The 20,436-nt window shown below is 44.6% G+C and overlaps 1 protein-coding gene across 1 annotated transcript; it reads left to right on the plus strand.

Moving 5' to 3' along the window:
- The first annotated feature begins 3,864 nt into the window (after positions 1-3,864).
- On the plus strand, positions 3,865-19,680 carry TMPRSS3 (transmembrane serine protease 3). The gene is made up of 11 exons (XM_009821707.2): positions 3,865-3,955; positions 4,848-4,964; positions 6,812-6,935; positions 7,972-8,097; positions 8,830-8,873; positions 9,641-9,806; positions 11,343-11,512; positions 13,162-13,257; positions 14,385-14,527; positions 16,519-16,671; positions 19,660-19,680. The coding sequence occupies exons 1-11, from the start codon at positions 3,865-3,867 to the stop codon at positions 19,678-19,680; spliced, it is 1,251 nt and encodes a 416-aa protein (XP_009820009.2).
- Positions 19,681-20,436: the final 756 nt, after the last annotated feature.

Consider the following 20,436-nt stretch of genomic DNA (forward strand, 5'->3'; position numbering starts at 1 on the left):
ATTACCTGACACTCTTAGACTAATTAAAAAGCGTGCTGAATTTTTATCTGCCCCTTTCCATAGCCATGCCATCTGGGGCTACCCGATACCCCTCACCAGGTTGAATTACACAGGCTGCTGCCATAATGCTGTATGCAACAGATGACTGAACGGGCAGCCGCGGGTGGCTCGGTGAAAACATTTCCAGAGCAGACTGGCTTAGCAACCTCAGAATTTCCTTTTGGTTTCTTTTGATAATGAAGAAAGAAAACAGTTTTGCTTTTAACTATGACTTCTCAGGAAGAGGTGAGTGAAGCTTTGGGAGTATGTGATACCCTCTAAATAAACGACACATCAGTGTTTAGCTTTCATGTAGTATACTTCACAATGCTGTTTTGTTTCCTGATGGACAACTAACTCACCAGTTAGGCTTTTTTTTTTAATATTTAAAAACCATGCACAGCAAGCTGTCTTTTTCTCTGCCTTAAAGCTAGCAGATTCTATACAAAATTTAATTTATGTTCATTGAAATGTACATGAAAGTCTATCAAATGAAGGAGTAGAAACCTTTTTGCAGTTGTTTGCTGAAAGGTGAAAAGATATTCCAGGTGACTTAAAGATATAATGTCACAGACAAAACATGTATTCTTTGCCTAAAATGTGTCATTGTAAGCATATTCTGGGACTGACTCTGCAAACACGCTGCTTTTACAGGTTACCAGCTTCACTGTCTTTAACAAACCTGGACCTATTTCACACCACTGTGTGTTCAAAAATCTGATTCCTTTTGCCAGTGACAGTGTACAGAACCAGAGTCAGAAATTAGCATTTCAAATCTATTTACCCTGAATTCTAGTGTAGACGGTTTTAATTGTTTTTCACGGTGTAGAAAATGATGAAAGGTTTTCTGGAGTAAAATTCAGTGGGTCCCTGCATGAGGATCCTGTCAGGTGCTGTGCAGGTGTCATACGCTTTTTAGTCTTTCTCTTGTTTCCTATTGCAATTCAAGAGCAGGGGATGGATTCACACCCCCAGTGTGAGTTATTAAAAGTAGCTATAGTGCTTAGACAAATTTGAACAAAAATTGACTTCGGTAGTTTGCTGGTAAATTAATTATAAGAGCTCCTCTCATGAACATTAAGTGCATAGCTTAATGTACTGCATCCAGCTCTGGAGTCCTCAGCACAGGAAAGACATGGACCTATTGGAGCGGGTCCAGAGGAGGGCCACAAAAATGATCAGAGGGATGGAACACCTCTCCTGTGAAGAAAGGCTGAGAGAGTTGGGTTGTTCAGCCTGGAGAAGAGAAGGCTCCGGGGAGACCTTATTGCAGCCTTTCAGTACTTACAAGAAAGATGGGTACAAATTTTTTAGCAGGGCCTGTTGCAGTAAGACAAGGGGTAATGGTTTGAAACCAAAAGAGGGTAGATTTAGACTAGATATAAGGAAGACATTTTTTATGATGGGGCTGGTGAAACACTGGCACAGGTTGCCCAGAGTGGTGGTAGATGCCCCATTCCTGGAAACATGCAAGGTCAGATTGGACGGGGCTCTGAGCAACCTGATCTAGTTGAAGATGTCCCTGCTCACTGCAGGGGGGTTGGACTAGATGACCTTTAATTGTCCCTTCCAACCCAAACCATTCTATGATTCTATGATTCTGTAACATTTTACAAGGTGATTATCTTTTTTTTTTTTTTTCTTTTTTCTCCTGTTGAGTCAGGTACAAGAGACAAATCCCACTACTGGAAGTCTTGAAATCATCTCTGTTACAGAAGATGAACCACCAGTACCAGAAATTCAGTTTTCCTTCAAAAGATTTTTCTTCATACCACAAGCAAAAGTGGACCCCAGTGCAGATGGATCTGGTAGGGATACTGCACAGCTTTTTGACCTTTGTAATCTAAATGGCTAATGTAGGCCTTTAGCCTTGCAAAGCTATGCTTGCCCGCTCAGTCAGAGAAAGCAATCACTTAGAGGAAGAAGAAACACAGCCTCACTCCCCCAGCTGTGAGGTTTGCCAGCTTATTATGAGGTGATGACATCTTGTGTCGGCTTGCATACGCAACCATTTTTCACAGTCAGATTTTTCACACACTTCAGCCACATAGCAAATATTTGCCCATGCTTTTCAGACACACTTTTGAATGGCTTATTTGAAATTTTACCAACCTGGAAGTTGGTCCATTAAAAAACTGAATATACGGTACAGCAGCCTTGGAGGAATAGCATGCAGGTTTACTACTTCCCATAGGTTTCATGGCAAAAATATCCATTAACTTCAACAGAAGCAAGCTGAGCATCAACGATGAAGATAGAGCAATTTAATTTTCTAGTCCATTAGCTACTACAGGTGTCTAAGATTCTTGGCATACCAGACACCAACTCCATTGCCAAAACCAGATACTCGGCTGCTGCTGAGAGAGTCTGTGTAGGCTGGGGTTTACTTGTGAGTCTATAAGTGCTGGGAGACACTTCTCATCCTTGACTGATTGTGTCTGCCAGTCTCAAATTCAAAGTTTGAAGAATAAGGGGGTGAAGAGCTGCATGAATTAAAATTGAAGACAAGGTTCTGCCAGTTCCTGTGCGTAACCATGACCTAGCTGTGTATGCTATTTTCCCATAGTTTGCCCATTGTATATCAGAATACATTTGAAAAAAGTGAACCGGTCATGATTTTCAGTGGATTCTGTTGTCTTCCAGACTGACAATACCACTAAGTTGAGGTCAGCTGTGGAGGTGGTTGGTGAGCAGGACTGGTCCAGCTCATGAAATGTATTCAGCAATTACTACGGATCTATATTTTATCTTTAGATGCATCTTTTTTCCTCAAAAACTCAAAACTCAGCTTTGAGCCATTGCTCAGTTCTCTCCTTGTCTTTATAGCAAAACTTTGAACAGATCATCTTTTCCCACATTTTTCAAGACTAGTTTAGGGGTCCTGTTTTTTGCACATTTAGCTTTCTATCATTTCCAGTTAACTTTGCTTCCAAGTCCAAAAGGACCAGTGACTTTCCTCCTTCTTGTCTTGAACACCTATTTACTAGCTAGTCCTGTCTTTTTCCAATATACCTGCTCCTGTTTGAATCTTTAGGCTCCTTTTACTTGTTTCCATGCCTCTGTTACCCCAACTCTGGAGGAACGCATCACGCATGGGTCTTTTAGCTCCCTGGTACACGAGGTGGAGCTATGTGGCCTCCAGCCCTGTCCCAAGATTCCTGTTATCCCAGACACCATGCTCAGAGCAGCGTTAGCTGGGGCTACGGCTGGGAGGGAGCACTGGGACCATGGGCTTGATACCAGCAAGAGTCAGGAGGCATCACAGACAGGAACGGTATTAAGGAGGAGACTCAAACTCGTTCATTCTTTGCTACGTCCACGGAAAGATTCGTCCACCTGAGCTTTCTGAAGTCTTCAGAGAATATACCTGTACCCTGCACACAGGTTTGATTACACAAACAAAATAGGTCTGAATTTCATTTTTATTCTGGGACTCATGTTTTCAGGAGAGGTGATCGTATACTTCTAAAGATCACAGTGTGATGTAGCCCACAAAAATAAAAAAATTAGAGCTCATATTCTCGATTGCATTGAGGACAAACCAGGTGCTCTGCAAGGGCATGAATCAGACCCCTCATGAGGCAAATGCTGAAGGGGTGTCTGAGAGCACCAGGCAGCCCCAAAACACTTGGAGCCTTCTCAGCCCCTGAGCTGGGGGGATCTGAACCCCTCTGGCTCAGGTGAGCTCACAAAGTGTATGCAGGGGTTACTACTGCCATCTAGTTTAACGTTAGATAAATCTTTTTCATTGCAAACTCAAGCTGGTTTAACTTCACAGAAGCTGTTCTCTCTGTTTGGTTTCTAGGAGATATCGAACCACCTTCGATGTGCCATGTTTTTATCTCCCTAAGATACTTTCCATATATCTGTGGTTTATTCCTTGCGGTAATCCTAGCAGTTGCCATTGGCCTGGGTGGTGAGTACAATTAGTTATTCATTAAGTTCTCGATTAACCATTCAAATGCTTAATTTTTCATGAGCCTTTTACTTAGAATGGAATTAAACTGCTACTGCGGCTTGTTTGCTGAAGTAAAAAATCTTGTTGATGCGATGGCTTTAAATTTTATTTACATGTAGGGATAAAATAGATCTGGCACTCATGAGAGGATTGGTGTAATATTTACAACACTGGGGAACACTTAGCTCCAGGAAATCTTTCCCTACTGAAACTTCACTGATTCCTCTCAAGTGATGAGCTATGAGTTTAGAAACTGGGGGAGGCTTCAGGGAGCACACACCATATTTTTGTCCTGTAATTCACTTCCCTAAGTTTGTTTTCAAAGAATTAAAGAACTTTCCTCTATCACAAACAACTTCTACAAAGGAAAAGAAAATGCAGAATGAGTTTAGTTGCGACAGGAAAGTATGACCTGCCCAGGTCTAGGTGCCAAATATGTTGATGCTAGAGCAGTGCCTTCACACCTGCAACAGGGATAAGCTTGCGGGAGGTTGAGGCATCCCCTCAGGAAGAGAGTGCACTGGCCGTATTTTGCAAGGGTATCCTTGCTTTGCTGCTGAGGGGCTGATACACCAGGCAGAAACTCGCCCTGGAGTGAAACAAACTGGGTAGAGAGAGCTGGGAAGGAGTCAGCACAGACAGCAAGGCTAACTCATCCTACACGTCATTATAATGGATGAGTTTAGCAGCACCATGTAGCAACCTCCAGGCTGTACTTCAAAAGTTCCTAGAGTGTGGGAGTTGTCTTTTCCTTAGCAAGACAGAACTCTGGCCAGGTAATGGAAGTCAGAAGTGTTAACTTAATATCCAAGTGTGTTTTCATCACCCTGTTTTCTTTCATTCTTGTTAGTCCAATACAACTGCATTGGGAAGTTTCGCTGCCGATCATCCTTTAAGTGTATCCAGAAATCAGCCAGGTGCAATGGTGTCTTCAACTGTAAAGAAGGGGAGGATGAGTACGGATGTGGTAATTTATATTTGATTATAAATCCCTCCTACCTCCTCCTGTAGCATCTGGCACATTATCAAGAAATGCATGTTGTATAGAGTTTGGGTGAGACAAGAAAGATAGAGACTGATGGATTATCTATATCACTGCTTCAGAGGAACAATCTCTCTGAGGTGTTGATTTACAGTTTATGAGAAATCAAACTGCTTTTAAGGTAAATGTTGTGATTGCTGAATATTGCTACTGCCATATCGGGCATGTTTCTCCATTAGAAGTCTAGATGCTTTCTGACTGCTAGCATTTCCTCTGCCTGCAAGGTATACCATCACTGCATTATGGTGTGTATACACAGCAGTCTCTGTATTCACTGGCACGCAGTTGCACTGTGTCAGTTTTAAAGACTGCAAAAGCCCATTATTATCTTAAGGGACCTGGGAATGGGCGAGACCAGCACTGCCTTTTGAGTACTGCAGAGTTTGCTGCTTTGTGTGTGAAATGTATGACCCCATGTCTGAGTTTCTCTCTGTAATGGTTTTGGGCATCACAGGGCCATTTTAAATGGTCCCTCCCTGTCCTGTGCTATGGAAGATGACTGTGGTGTTTGCAGCCACTGGAGGGAAAGGACTCTAATTACTAGTAAACAGAATAACTGATTTTTAGATAAGTGCACTTGTAATTCTGACTCCCGTGCCTACAGGTGAGGAGGCAGCACAGTTTCCGTCTGTGCAATATGAGGAATGGCAAGAACCACGAGCTTTTGGCCCCAGCTAACCCCGCACAATACTTTCAAACTTTGGCATGATTTCCCCAGGGAGGCTTCAGGCCTCTGTGGAGCCTGTGGGCAATAAGTCTGCTTTTCTTGTCTGCCTTTGCAATGCCATAACACTGGCCCATGGACGCCTGCGGGAAACCCCTGTCCAGCAGCGACCACGTGCGTGGCCTCCCTTCTCCCTGGGGAGACCACGTAGACGTGCCCTTTTCCAGGTCCAGGTGCCTCCTGCTCAGCCGGGGCTCCGTGCCCCGGCAGTGGCTGTGGTGCGGGGTGCAGGGGTGAGGAGGACATGGTGACATGCAGGACGAAGGGACCGTGGGTGTTGGCTCTGTACCTGGGCCTCCTGCCGCATTTCCCCGTTGTTCTCTCGGCCAGCGGCAGCACAGCTTGCGGCAGTGCCAGCTCCATGGGGCGGCTCAGCCCTGCGGCCAGGCTGGCGTGAAGAGCCGCCCGTGGGGAAGGGCTGTGCTGAGCAGAGCCAGGCTGGCACCGGGAGGGAGTCCTTGGGAGCCAAGATCCCAATCTGCACATCTGTCCTCTCCCCAGGCTTTACACGCTCATCAGCCCAGACACGCCAGCCCCATTTCAGCAGAGGGAAGCAGGTAGGAAACTCCACGGGAGCCCAGGGGCGGCTGGGTGCAAGTGCATCCACCTCTCTGACAGTGCTGTGCAGCGCAGGAGGTGCCAACCACCTTTCATCACTTACCTTGATCGTAGGTTTCCTTGGTGCCAAGCATCTGCAGCTCCAACTCACTGCCATCAGCAAGACTGGCTTAGGCTCACGGAAGGGCAAGGCAGCCTTCTCCATCTGTGTTAGGGCTAGCATCCCCTATCCATTACCATGAGCACAGGCTTTTTTCTCCTAGCTGTTCTAGCTCAGCGTAGCTTGGTTCCCTTCCTTAAGGGGGGGAAATAAAAGCACAGAAAAATTCTGTCAAAGGATCCAAGTGGTGAAAAAGACAAGTAGTAAAAACTCAGTGAGCCAAGAAATGTGGATGCCACAGTGGTGCATTGACACTGTTGTGTAGCTGTTGTGTACCCGGTGGTTTTTCTTCTCGACTCACTCAGGCTTTTCTTCTCCTGAATCTCAAAGTCAGGTTGAGTGGCAAGAAAGCAGTGCTGCAAGTGTTCGCTTCTGGATCCTGGCGAACGGTCTGCTCTGATGACTGGAAAGCAGAGTATGGAAATACTACCTGCAAACACCTGGGTTTCTCAAGGTATGAACACAAAATGGAAGAAACTTTGGCATTTTGAACAAACTCTGAGGTTTTCAATCTTTCTAATGAAACCTTGGATTAGTCTGTGCTTTAAAAGAAAAAACGACTTAGCAATCCACCTTTGTGAATGATATGGTTGAGGAGATTTGGGATGGTGGGGGAAATAGTCCTGAATACTTGTGCACTGCAAATACTATGTATTACTGCTGTAAGTCTTGCACGATGGCTAAATACAATGGTTTGGTTAAATCTTCCCTATGGAGTGCAGGTGCCTGAATCCTGCTTGTCTCTCTAGTAGCTTACAGCCTGTCAGAGAGGCACTAAAAACATAAGCATTTTCCATTTCTTTTACTTCCTCTGAAGGCAAATTGTATATACAATTCGTGTCATGTTATCTGTTAGGAATTAAAGTCCACCTCACAATTCGAGAAGAACCTGGTGAGGCGATTCTTACTGGATTGACCCCATTCCTGAAAAAGCACCATTTCTTTCACAAACTTTCACACAATTGAGAAAGATTTTGAATTGTGACTTGAATGATGCTTTTTCTTACAGTGGCGTCATTCTGATTTCTGCACATTATAGTGCGCAGTATAAAGCTTCTTTGAAGAAATTCTTGTCGTCTTTAGGATAAAATACATCTCAACTGTTCAACAAAAAAGACAAGAAAAAAATACTAGTTATTCATCCTCCGTGCTGCAAAACATAACTCTAGAAAAAGGAGACGAGATCATTAATGCTTCATTAAATGTGCCAACCAGTTACAACAAAAGCTTTATTGCAATATTAGAATTAAAATTTGCTTTCTCTGCCAGTTAAATGCCTCTCAGCATGTGTGACTTCCACACATGATTATGGCAAAACTACGCGCACGTTATAAGAAGCGTTTCTTGGGGAGGATAGGATTACTTTATCAAGTGTCAGAATCTGATTATTAGGGTTGCTACACCAGGTTTTCATTAGCAGAACCACTGAATTATTTAAACAGATTACTGAAATGCTGTCTGAGGAAGCTGTGTTTATGGTTTATTTGCAGTTACGTGAGTTCAGGTTACCTGCCCGTGGCTGCAGTCGAAAAACAGTTTCAAAGACATTTCGTATCCCTCAGCCACTGGTTATCAGCTGATCAAGTGACATCCCTGCACAATGCAACAAATATCAGGTATGCCTCAGCTTGTTCATCCTGACAGAAAGAGAGCAATCAATAGAAGGAGAATTGCTAATAATTTGAGACTGTTGCCTATTTTTTCAGGCTTGCAGTACTTCATAAGTGGTTGGTGTTGTTACGCATCATAGACCAAGGTTCAGTAGCAGTCTTGCTGGAATACGAATTAAGAGCCTGATCCAACGCCTGTTAAAATCAACAAAGGCTTTAAAATGAGCTATTTGAAAAGCCTATTTGTCCCATGATCCCTTTTTTGCAAATGGATAGACACCAGGCACTTATCTTTTTCCATTGTGAAGCAGTTTGTTTCAGTTTACAGATCCCTAGATATTTCCCAGTGGGCTTATGAACCTTCATGGTCCATTTCTTCCTCCTGACAATTGCTTGTTTTTCTTAGTTACCTTTCACTGAGAAGCAAGCTATGGATCCAAGGAAACTACAGATCACATGTTGAAAATTGCTGATGAGCCTCCCCTCCCAGAAGAGTAAACCACTCTTCAGCAGGGCAGCATATGGTCTGCAGGCTCCCGATGGTGTCTAAGCTCCTAACTTCAGTATTTCAGCTAAATGCCCAAAGTAGATTGGATGAGTACAGGCCTTTGTACCTCTTTCAATATATGAGATACTTATATTTATGTGCACATAGCTGTACAGGAAGATGACACAATATTGAAAAAACCCCCAGTATTTGTCAATTGGAACTAATACTGCACTGTCTCTTCATCTTAGAGAGGAATGCACTTCTGGCAATGTGATCATCTTAAAATGTTTGGGTAAGAATCAGGAAAAGTAAAAATAAAATCAGAAACTGTCCTTCTTCATCCACTGCATGGCGAAAGTTGGGAGGAATTGTATACTCAGGGCATACTATACTATCAGTTTATCACACCGAAGAAAAATTATATTTCTTATATAAAATTTAAAAGTACTTCAGAAAGTGAGAATAGGCTGGGAGGGCAGATTGGGAGCATCAGGTAGCAGGAGCATTTCAGTGAGAATCACAGTAGGATGTAGACATTTAAGCATTGCGGGTTGAGTCGAGGGACTGATACTGTAATTCCAACTCCTGGCCATCTTGGTGGGGAAAGGGAAATTCTGTCTTAATATTTGAACTTTCATCCCACACCTCTCCATGTCAGCTAGGTTTCAGATCAGGGTATGAAAAGTCAAAAAACAGCAGCAAAATAATCACCAGGGGAGAGGAGATGCTTCAGCCTGCCTATGTGGACCCCTGGGACCCCGTGCATTTAAGGAGGGCAGAACAGTGGGTTTTACAGCTCAGCTGAGCACTGCGTCTGCAGGGGAGGAGATGTGAGCCCCACGGCTCCCATACTGGCTGCCAGGCACAATACTGCCGTGATGGGAGGGAGGAGGAGAAACCTCTGGAGATAGCCACAGCCTGAGATGTGGGCCAAGGGGATGGGGACAGTTCTGCTGCAGAGACCTCCCAGCCTCAGCAAGGCTGGGACTAGAGGGGCTGAAGGTGACCAAAAACATGCCTGAGTTTCTTCTGCGGACCATAACCTTTGCTTTCTGGCAGCATGCGGGACACGGGCCAGCTATGGGCCACGGATCGTGGGGGGCACCGCATCCTCCCCCCGGCAGTGGCCCTGGCAGGTCAGCCTGCAGTTCCACGGGCAACACCTCTGTGGAGGGTCTGTCATCACCCCACGCTGGATCGTCACAGCTGCCCACTGCGTCTATGAGTAAGTCAATGAATTGTCTTGCTTGGGGTGTCCCACTGATCCCACTTGCAGCGGGTCTGCGTGTGGGGCCACTGCAGAGGAGGGCTAATACACTGTGCTTTCTCTTAAAAATAAACTGTAGGAGAGATTGGGTTATCCTTATTTCATGGGCTTGCTCCTTAACATTCAAACCATCTCTCTCTCTTCTTGCACAAGTGCAAGTCTTTATTGAAAAAGTCTCCCTGTGAAGTGGTCCAAATCAGGGGCCCCAGTTTTCAGATATTCTGGGCACTCCCAGCTTCCTGGGAAATCAGCTTAAAAGAACATTTAAGTGCTACATTTTACATATCCTGATCTGTAATTTCTGTACATTGCATGTGAGTTAACAGCTCAGGAGGAATTTGTACTTGGCTGCTCTGGTACTCTGGAGCTCCAAAATAAATTATGCAATCCTTTTCAAGTTGACAGGATTGATCAATGGTAGTTAGTAAGTTGCTTAGTGCCCTTAGTTGCTTAGTGCCCTTTACCACACACTCATTGCTCCTTTTTATGCTGTTCAAGTAGTCTTTGAGTTGTAAACAGGTGCTAAGCAGTTATTTAGACTCCTCTTCTTCATGTAATTATAAACATAGCCCTCTCTCTTATTTGTAATGAGTTGTCTGGTTTTTCAGTCTTGCCTGTTGCTAATAATGCAGAGGAGCTCTTCTCACTCTTACAAACTCCGGGCCACTTTCAACAAAGACATTTAGACAGCTAAAGGGGGATTTGTCTGACCACTTTTAGGCACCCACACACGGATGCCTGCTTCTGAGCAAGTCTTGTAGGATGCTTTTATACCCAGTAGAGAGAAGAGATGGGACAGACAAATTCCACTCCTAGAGCCTATTTAGAGCCCTGTGTTCCCATAAAAATAATTACTTAGGAATTAAGCATTTTAGGACTTTTGTCGTTAGCTCTGTCCCCCCACAACCCAGTTGGATGTGGTGCGTTCAAAGGCTGACGGGGATGGGAGCTGGCGACACAACGCACATCCCTGGAGCCTTTTCCCAGCACTGCCGCTAACCCACTGCTAGCCCGGCGGGGTGAAGCCAAGAGGAGAGGAACTGCTCCTGTGCTGGAGACGGAAAGGTGTGGCTGCTCACGAACTGGGGGCAGAAGCACCTTCCAGAAGGAAAGCCTCTCCCTTGAAAATGCCTTGCCACAAGTGCCGCTGAGCTAGCCGGATGGCTGAGCGCTGGTGTGCCAGGCAGCAGCATCGACTGCTGTGGGGTCACATAGGAGGGCAGACAGGTAGGCCAATGCAAGTCTCTCAAGTATTTGTAGAAAGCTGCACAGGTAATTTACCAGTGACTCAGTGTGTTACTAAGATTAGTCACTCTTTCTATATTTTTTTAAATTAGATGCAAACCAGCTGATATTAATAGATAGGTAAGCAAGTACAGCAGCCTGTAGCTATTTGCTTGTAGAGATTTATGTGTTTCAAAAGCTCAGGAGACAATTAGAAAACTTCAGGGTTTTCTTGAAGGTTTTTCACTCTCTCCTACCTCTTTGTTTCAGCCTTTACTTGCCGAGCTCATGGAGTGTGCAGGTTGGTTTTGTGACTCAGCAAGACACCCAAGTTCACCCCTATTCAGTGGAAAAAATTATATACCATCGAAATTATAAACCCAAAACAATGGGAAATGATATAGCACTGATGAAACTGGCAGCACCGCTTGCTCTCAATGGTAATTCTTTCTGTTAGCTTTCACTTGACTTTCTCACCTTTCTAGCTAAAAGCAAGAAGGGTCTTCCCTAGTACAGACAGAGAAATTTCTGTTGGTGCCTTACGCCTGGCCCAGGACAGTCGAGTGGATCCCCACAGCCTCTAAAAGCAATGAGAGATGTGCAGCGTAGATGTAGCCAGCCTGCTGCTGTGATGGCAAGGCAGCGATCCCTGTTGAGGCTACACTGGCAGAAACCCCCTGGCCTCGGTATCAGGAACTCCTCTGTACTTAATATGCAAGCACAGAGAGGAATAACGTGGTCACAGGGCTCTGCAAAGTGTTCCCAGTCCATTCTGGTATTGGCTTACTGAAGGCATTTAATAATAGGCAAACATTAACTTTATTCTTTCTAAATATTTTTCCTATCTAAAATAAACGCCCCACCTCATTTTACTTGGAGGTCACAGAGAGTTTTATCATGTCCTTTCTGTGACTATAGGGACATCCAGCAGTGTCCAAAGGTGAAAATCAAGCTTAAATGTCAAAGAGAAGAAAAAACAATTCAAATATAATGATGCTTTTAAATTAAAACTGCTGTTATTTTCTCAGCAGGATGCTACCTACCGGTGACACAGCGAATTGAAATAATGTATAATTATACTGGATGAATTTAAATGATCACCTGCCAATATCTCCTAATCACTGTGAACTCTCTGCAAAGGGCAGCTGGCTCTCTCTGACACATCTAGATTGTCAATTCCTAAATCAATTGTCTTGAAATACTTTAAACTTCCATTTTGAATGAAAATTAAGCTTGATTTTGTTCTGTTTTATACCTCAGCTAGTGCTGCTTCCTTTTGCTTGGGAATAAGTTTGGGAGGCTGTCAAGAACAGTAAGGGCTCCACACCTGAGCGAGATACCTGCTATGCCCTGGGGGGCTGGGGGCAGCCTGGGGGGCTTGGAGGATCCACGCTGGGGGCTTGATGCTTTGAGCTGGGATCATTGCACTGTGGAGAACTGAACCACCAGGAATTGCCCAGTAATACCTTGTATCTTCCCTCCCTTTGCTCAGTGCCAGCTCATCTTGAAACATCACGGTTTGTCCCTGCAAGCATCAACCACTGACTATATTGCACAGCATTCAGTGCCCCAGAGCGCAGAGGCACTGAAACTCTATGAGCCAGTGGGTGGGAAGCAAAAAGCACCCCAGACGTCTTGTTGCCCTTTCAGAAGAGCACAGAGATGTACACGCATGGCTCTTTGTACATGCTGCTGCACAAAACCAGTTAGGAGGTGCCATGCAGTCGTGCCGTGGTTAGCCAAGGCTGTTTCTCTGCCCGAGCGGTGTGCCGTGGGGTTTCTGATCTGCCCGTCAGCTGCGTAGTGGTGTGTTTCTTGTTTGCTCATTCTTCAATTTAGTGACCTGCCAACACCTCCTTCTGTTGTTTCATGCTTGGAACTAATTAGGCCTCGTGTAGGTATTGTTTCAAACCTATGGTACTGGCTGTAAGACAGAAGACCTGCAGAACTGCCAGGCTACTTATGTGGGGAGTGGGTGGTGTTCATAACAAGTTCACTGCAAGCCAAACCCTCAAGTCTTACTGAGGCATACAACTTTTTGCTAAATTTTAAAAGCAATTCTCTCTTCTCTCTCTTTTTTTTTAAATAGGTCACATAGAGCCAATTTGTCTGCCTAATTTTGGTGAACAGTTCCCAGAAGGGAAAATGTGTTGGGTATCAGGATGGGGAGCAACTGTGGAAGGAGGTATTTTAAACGGTCTGCTGCTGATTACACTACATGAAAACATCTCACATACAGTAAATACAGGATTTGGTTGGAGCATTGTTGAACATTAAATTTTCTGGAACATATGGGGGAGAAAAGAAGGCATATTCCTAAATTTTATGCTTACCCTGAACTCCAAAAGTCCTATACAAACCCTTATCACAAGGAATGGATGGGTACACTCTGTGAAAAAAGTTGAAAATTACATGTAGACAGCAACACTGTCCCCAATGTTGTGCTCAGCCTCAAGTCAAACAGGCTGCGTCCTTTATAACTTCAAGCATAGAAAGCACAGCATGAATGCAAGAATCGACCATCCACTTTTTTCAGAGAAAGCAGGTATGCATTTTCAGGCAGGTTGGATGATGTAGAAATTGGATCTGTGAATAATGACACAAAGAAAAGGGAATTTTTATTTTTTTTTACCATGACTTACAGGTCATGTTAATCAATAATAGATACTGAATCACTTTCATGTGAAAATGCTTGAGTTCTCAGGTCATTGTTTTTTATCATTCTTCATTCATCTCATTTAATGTGTTCCCGTTGTTCAGAGAACAAAACCAGTATGTTACCTGACCTACAGATAATAGTGAAAGGTGGGAAAAAAAATGAAAGCAAGGTTTACCACATAAAAAGTCAGCTAAAAATTTACAATAGACAGTGTGCAAATACTCCCATTTGTAGAAATGATCCATTCAGACTCTGAATAAAATAAAATAAGTATTTATAAAATAGATCAGATGTTTGCAGATGATTTGTTGACTAACAGAACAGGCAACAAATTAAAAACAAATTTTGGCACTAGTATTGAAGACAGTGTCCAACTAGCTTTTAAGTTCATTACTGTCATTGATTGTCTAGGTTGAAGTAGAAACATGTAGTTTACAGCTTTATATTATATACTGTGATAATCCACAGCTCTATGGAGTCACTAGTTACTGGATTCTGTACCTAGTTGCCTTACTTGTATGTTGTCATTTTAACCATATTTCTTTCACCCTTGCTTGCCAATTCTTCGTATATTAAACTATTTTCTGTTTATAATTAGAGATTACTTTCAAGGACAGAGAGTTTTTGTCTTTGCTTTTTTGTTTTTTTAACAGGTGATACATCTGACACCATGAATTATGCAGGTGTTCCTCTGATTTCTAATGCAATTTGCAATCACAGGGATGTCTACGGTGGGATCATAACTCCTTCAATGCTTTGTGCTGGTTTCCTAAAGGGAGGGGTAGACACCTGCCAGGTATGGAAGTTTCCAAACTGCAGCTGTGCTCATTAACAGCAGCAATGGAAAAACATGAGTGATAAGTTATCAGAAGGCACTCCCAGGCTTTTCTTGGGCAAACATTTGGTTTTGTGCTGTTTACTCTGTTTACCATGAATATCCATCACTGACTGCACACATTCGTACACTACAACTCCCTTGTATTTCTTCTGTGGACCGTATCTGCTACTTCTGAAGCCAAATTTACTTAAGATATTTTTTAATTTCTTGCATGTGCTACAGCATGGTGCCATCCTTTCTTTGCCCTGGCTGTGGCCTCTGCACTGCACTGAATTGCACTGCACTGCACTGTGAGCAGCTTCAGAGACCTGCAAGGTGTAGAAACCCCGTGGTAAAAAGCAGCCAAAGCATATATCAATAGAGAAGCAGAAGAAAGTGATTTTGGAAAGAGCAGAGTGAGGCAGCGGAAGGAAAAAAGGGACAGGTGTTTGAGTAACTCAGAGGACTGGTAATGACTCTGGGGGAGAGGGGTTCACAGCAGCTATGGATCAGAGGATCCTTCACAACACAGGGTGGTGATGATTCAAAATCACTGTCAGAGTCATGATGGTGCCCACCTTGTGCCAGGTCTCATCCCCATACACACTAATGTGGACTCACCTAGCTAGTCATGGATGAAGAGCAAGGGCTGGGGAGGAACTTCAACCTTCCAGATTTGTTCAGTCCCAACTACACATGGGACAAGACAAAGAAAAGGCATTAGGTGCATAGATCTTCATTTAAGTGCCTGTTTGCATACACACACACACACACACACACAGAGCAAGGTAGCTGGCACCAACACGTCACTGTGCCTGGGAGAGCTGTTGCCCAAAGGCAGCACGCTCAGCATATGGCTTCAAGTGACAAAATGAGCCCCACACGGCAAAGGGAGAGGCTTGTTTCAAATTCCCTTTTTTTCTGTTGTTGTGCCGGCTCTGATGCTCACAGGGCAGGAAACCGCCTCAGCAAAATAATTTGAGATTTTTCAGTACTTAGATGTGAGTCCATTGAGTTAGCATGTCCAGAGAAGGGCGACAAAGCTGGTGAGGGGTCTGGAGCACAAGTCTTATGAGGAGCGGCTGACGGAACTGGGGTTGTTCAGTCTGCAGAAGAGGAGGCTGAGGGGAGACCTCATCGCTCTCTACAATTACCTGAAAGGGGGTTGCAGAGAGGTGGGTGTTGGTCTCTTCTCCCAAGCAACTAGCAACAGGACAAGAGGAAATGGCCTCAAGTTGCACCAGGGGAGGTTCAGGCTGGATATTAGGAAAAATTTCTTTACTGAGAGAGTGGTGAGACACTGGAACAGGCTGCCCAGGGAGGTGGTGGAGTCACCATCACTGGAGGTGTTCAAGGAACGCGTGGATGTGGCATTGTGGGACATGGTTTAGTGGGCATGGTGGTGTTGGGTTGATGGTTGGACTTGATGATCTTACAGGTCTTTTCCAACCTTAGTAATCCTGTGATTCTGAAATCTGCTTAGCAAAGTGTCTGGGAAGGGCCAGAATAGCAGTGTGCAAGACTGCATGCAGGAGCAGGCAGGGAGGGAGGTGGGGTACAACCTTGCTATTGCAATCCTGGGCTCAGCTCAGCTCAATAGCCAGGAGCTTTTTGAGAGAAGCAGATGTGAGAGACCAAGACCATGGCATGGAGAGCACAGATTAGTGATGCCCTACCTGCAGGACAGGCATGCTCCCCAGCTCCTAAATGTTGTTTGTCAGCAAGCTTCAATGTTGCTTCTGTTGTACTGTTCTCCTCACGGGAAAAAAAAAAAATTATCTAATAGATGTCTCTAAGATGTCTCCAACTTCTGCTGTAACATATGCTTTTCCCAGAACCCAGAACAGAGCAGAAATAGGAGACACTGAATTACTGGACTATGCTGCTCCCATTCCCGTTACCCCCCCCCAAACAGACATTCCCCTCCTTTTCTGGAGCACTGATGTTTGTTTTAATCCTTTGTCCTCCAGGGAGATAGTGGGGGACCTTTAGCATGTGAAGATATGAGTGTCTGGAAGTTAGTGGGGACCACCAGCTTCGGCGTGGGCTGCGCAGAAAAGAACAAGCCGGGTGTCTACAGCCGAACCACCTCCTTCCTGGACTGGATACACGAACAGATGGAGGTCTGGTTTTGCCCTGTCTCTCCTCCTCTGGTTGTTGCTTTGCTGCATCTGTGCCACACAGGATTTAGCTCATATTTGTCACAGCTCAGCTGTGTCGTACAGACATGTGTAACCCGAGGGCATGTTTGGGGATCAGGGCAGGTCCATACGAAGAGCGGGCAGAGCAGGGCGTGAGGGTCTTAGCGAGATGCACTGGCACAGGGATAGAGAGGGGAGAGGAGCGTGGGAGTGACTGGGGAGGGGGATTGGAGGCACAGAGCAGGGAGGTGTGAAAGGGCTGAGTAAGGAGATGGGGGGCAAGGGAAGAGATGCTCGGGGACTTCAGCTGGAGCCATGAGGCTGCTACAAAAAAGCCTGGGGAGTGGAAGCTGAGTGGGGACAAATAAATTGGGGAGGGGAGGAGACAGTGTTGGCTGGAAGGAGAGGAGAGAAGAGGCAAAGAAGTGGGGGGATGCTGCAGCCACCTGCACCTGCTCCGAGGGTGGCCCACTCTCTGTAGGTAGGGTCCTCTGCTGTCAGCACCCGTTCAGCGCTGCCGGAGAGATGCTGGGTTCAGTCGGCTGAGTGGGGAGAGTCATTGTGCTTTAGGTGGACCCCCAGGCAGGGGTCTGTTGCCTAAGCAGAGGCATCCAGAGCCATTTTAGAGACCCCTGGATGTCCTGCCTGGCTCATGGGTGACCCTGCAGAAGGGCAAGGATCTGCGGTTAACCCTGGGCTGTAACCACCATCCCCACGGGGATGTCTCAGATACCCTGTGACAGCTCAGGCAGGTATAATAGAGGATCTACCGGACATCTGAGGCCTTCAGGACCAACTGCTAGAGGTCAGGCAAAGTGCCCTAGGACACCTCAAGTAGCATTAGGTAGTGCGTGTGCAAGGCAATTGAACCATCTTTCACTGCCTTGGTAGGAAATTAGACACATAGCTAGCAGCTAGACACCTATGCACAAGCTCTTAATTGTAATTTTCTTAGCATCAAGACAAAGCCACCCTAAGCACCAAAGTATCATCCCTTCTCGTTCAAGCCTGGTCCTCACAAACAGAGGCACCAGTGCTGCTATTCCAGCACCCAGTTTGCTGGAATGAATGAATGAATAAATAAATAAATAGCAGTGGTACTGTTCCAGCACTAGCAATATGGCCCCCAGCCCCGTCAGCTGCCTGTGCCACCGTGATGGCACGTTATGAAATCACTCCTGCCCCCTTCTCAATTGTGAAATACGTGAGACTTCCTCCTCAAACCAAAGTGCCAATATCAGGCATTCACAGTCAGGAAATGCCTGAAATAAGGTTATGTGTGCAATTTCAGTTCAGCCCACCATCTGTATACTGTATGATACGCGCTGTTCCCACAACCTATATTACACCCAAAGATTTATGCTATCACATGCTTTTCTGCCACTCAGCAAAGCTAAAGAAGACAGGAGAACATGTCTAAAGCTTTAAGACCTCTGATACTCTTCCTTTTTCTCTTCCCCCCCAAATAGCTTTGTCATTGTGATTCCCCCATATCTAAGCATAGGTTCCAGAAACGGCTGGTATTTTGCAGATACAGAAATCCAGACGTTTCAGATAAAGAATTCATATCCAATAAAAGCACAGATCTCCATTTTAAAGAAGTGATCAAGGGGAAAAAAGTACAGCTAAACCTTTGTTTAGGTAGATGCTAACATGTTATAATTTTTCACAGGGACATCCTTCAGATGTAAACATTATTTCATCAATTTATCCTCTTAGAAAAGATTTTCAACCACAGCATAGAAACATGGACACTTTTTAACTGACATGGGCTCTGAAACATGCTCTCTGAAACAGACCAAAAGAAAGTAGAACTAGCGTACCCTTGAATGATGGCTTGCACATGGCAGATCTGTATTGCGGCATAATGGTCCTGATCTGCTCTCACCTGCTATTGCTCACTGTGAACTGGGATTCATTGGGTCTCTCCAGAAATTTCTGTGCTTTATTCAAACTAAATTAACTCTCATAGCTGAGGCTTAGCAAAGGAGTTAGGAAAGAGATCCATTTTGATCTAAGAGATGCAAATTTGCAATACAAGGAATCTGGCCATCAGCATGTCCTTAAAGGCTTTTTTTCTGGAAATTAGCTTTGTAACAGCTCACCCATCACAGCCAATCATCTAATCCAAGGTCTGATCAAAAAGGAGGCATTTGTGTTTCCTGGTTTTCCCTTTCCAGGTTTGAAATCTGAATAAAGCACTTCTGTCTCTCAGATTTTCAGGAGTTTACAAATATTTTGCTAAAGCCTCTGTCCTGTGAGTGCAAAGAAAAGTTTTTTAATGCTTTCCACTAAGTGGTGAAAAGTAGTTGATGTCATATAGCAAGGTGTTTCTCCAACATTGTGAACAGAATTTCTGCTGCCTCCATTTTGAACAGCTCTCCCACTAGGGAGGAAGCAAAAAGTTTATGGCACTAAGGAGAGTACCAGTGACCTATATATATTACTGTCTGAGAAATATTATGCTTCAACTATTAAATCTGAATAGACATGAAAGGTCCCCATCCCAGCAAAAAAGAAAAAAAAGAAACCGTCAGTGGAACAACTAAGAGGAAACAAAACAAACCCCTTCAAAGCCTACTTAGCTCCCTGTATGCATGTGTCCCATGCACGCAGCGTCTACCACTATTACTAACATATTCCTCCATCCCCTGTAACTATATTCCTTTCTGAGTCTTGGGTTCCTGTCTTAGCTCATGCAAAGTTGAGAACCAGCAAACTAAGGCGGTGAGAGAAGCTGATGGCGTTACCTCAGGTTCGCAGTGCACACAATGGGAATTGGACCACACCTCTTTTGTCAAGGTGGTGTGTTTTTCTGAAGAACTTCAGTTGGCCGAACTGGCTCCAGCAGCCCCGCAGTTTCTTTGGTGACCCTAGTACAGTGGGGGGAAAAAAAGTCATTCCCTTTCAGAGTTCAGTAGGCAGCAACTTGAGCATTTGAACAGATGCATAACTGGTTTTGCTTCCCAGAGAGAAGAACTGCAGACCTGAGGAGAGTGGCGGTGTGCTGGACTTCTGAAAACCCACAGCACCCTCCAGCCCCACAGAAGGACCCACAACACTCTTCTGGACACCTGCTCTGAGCTTTGTACCTTCATGGACTACTTTTTACCATTTCTTTTTGGTACTGGTAACTGTACTTAATGAAAACTGTTGCACATACAGCCTCTTTTGGATGGAAGAGGCAGTGGGATGCTGGATGATGAGCATGCGCGTTTACTGTCACCTACAAATTTCACATGTAGAAAAAGCGCTAAGAGTGATAACCCAGGATGCTATCACAACAAAGTTTTGCAGGCACCATGAGTAAAAGACTAGAGCAACTTCAGATCAGGTTGCTAGCTATTATTTTAGTACTTTCCTTCCAACAACCAGACTACAAAAGACTTTTTTCCTAAAAGTAGTCATACATAAGGTCCATGCTCTGTTGCACAGGCGGCAGCAGCAGCTTTCTTTGAAGCCATAAAGCAAGCAGGAAGCAAGCAGCTGGCAATTTTGGCAAGCATTTGGCAAGTGTGTCCAACTCTTGTTAGAAAAAATCTCTGGATTCAAATATTTTATTTGGCTGTGAATGAAGTCCCTAAAAATTTAATTCTTAGGTGTTTTCTTGTGGTTAATAGCTCTGAAACGAGCAACACAGGTTGTAACTCTACTGAAAAATTCTGAGATTACTGAACAGTCTTAAAGGGAAGAGGAGCCTCTTTACTGCCTTTCGACAGGCTAGAGAGCCAAAATCATAGATTTACC

Source organism: Gavia stellata, chromosome 1 (genome assembly GCF_030936135.1).
Source record: "Gavia stellata isolate bGavSte3 chromosome 1, bGavSte3.hap2, whole genome shotgun sequence".
NCBI lineage: Eukaryota > Metazoa > Chordata > Aves > Gaviiformes > Gaviidae > Gavia > Gavia stellata.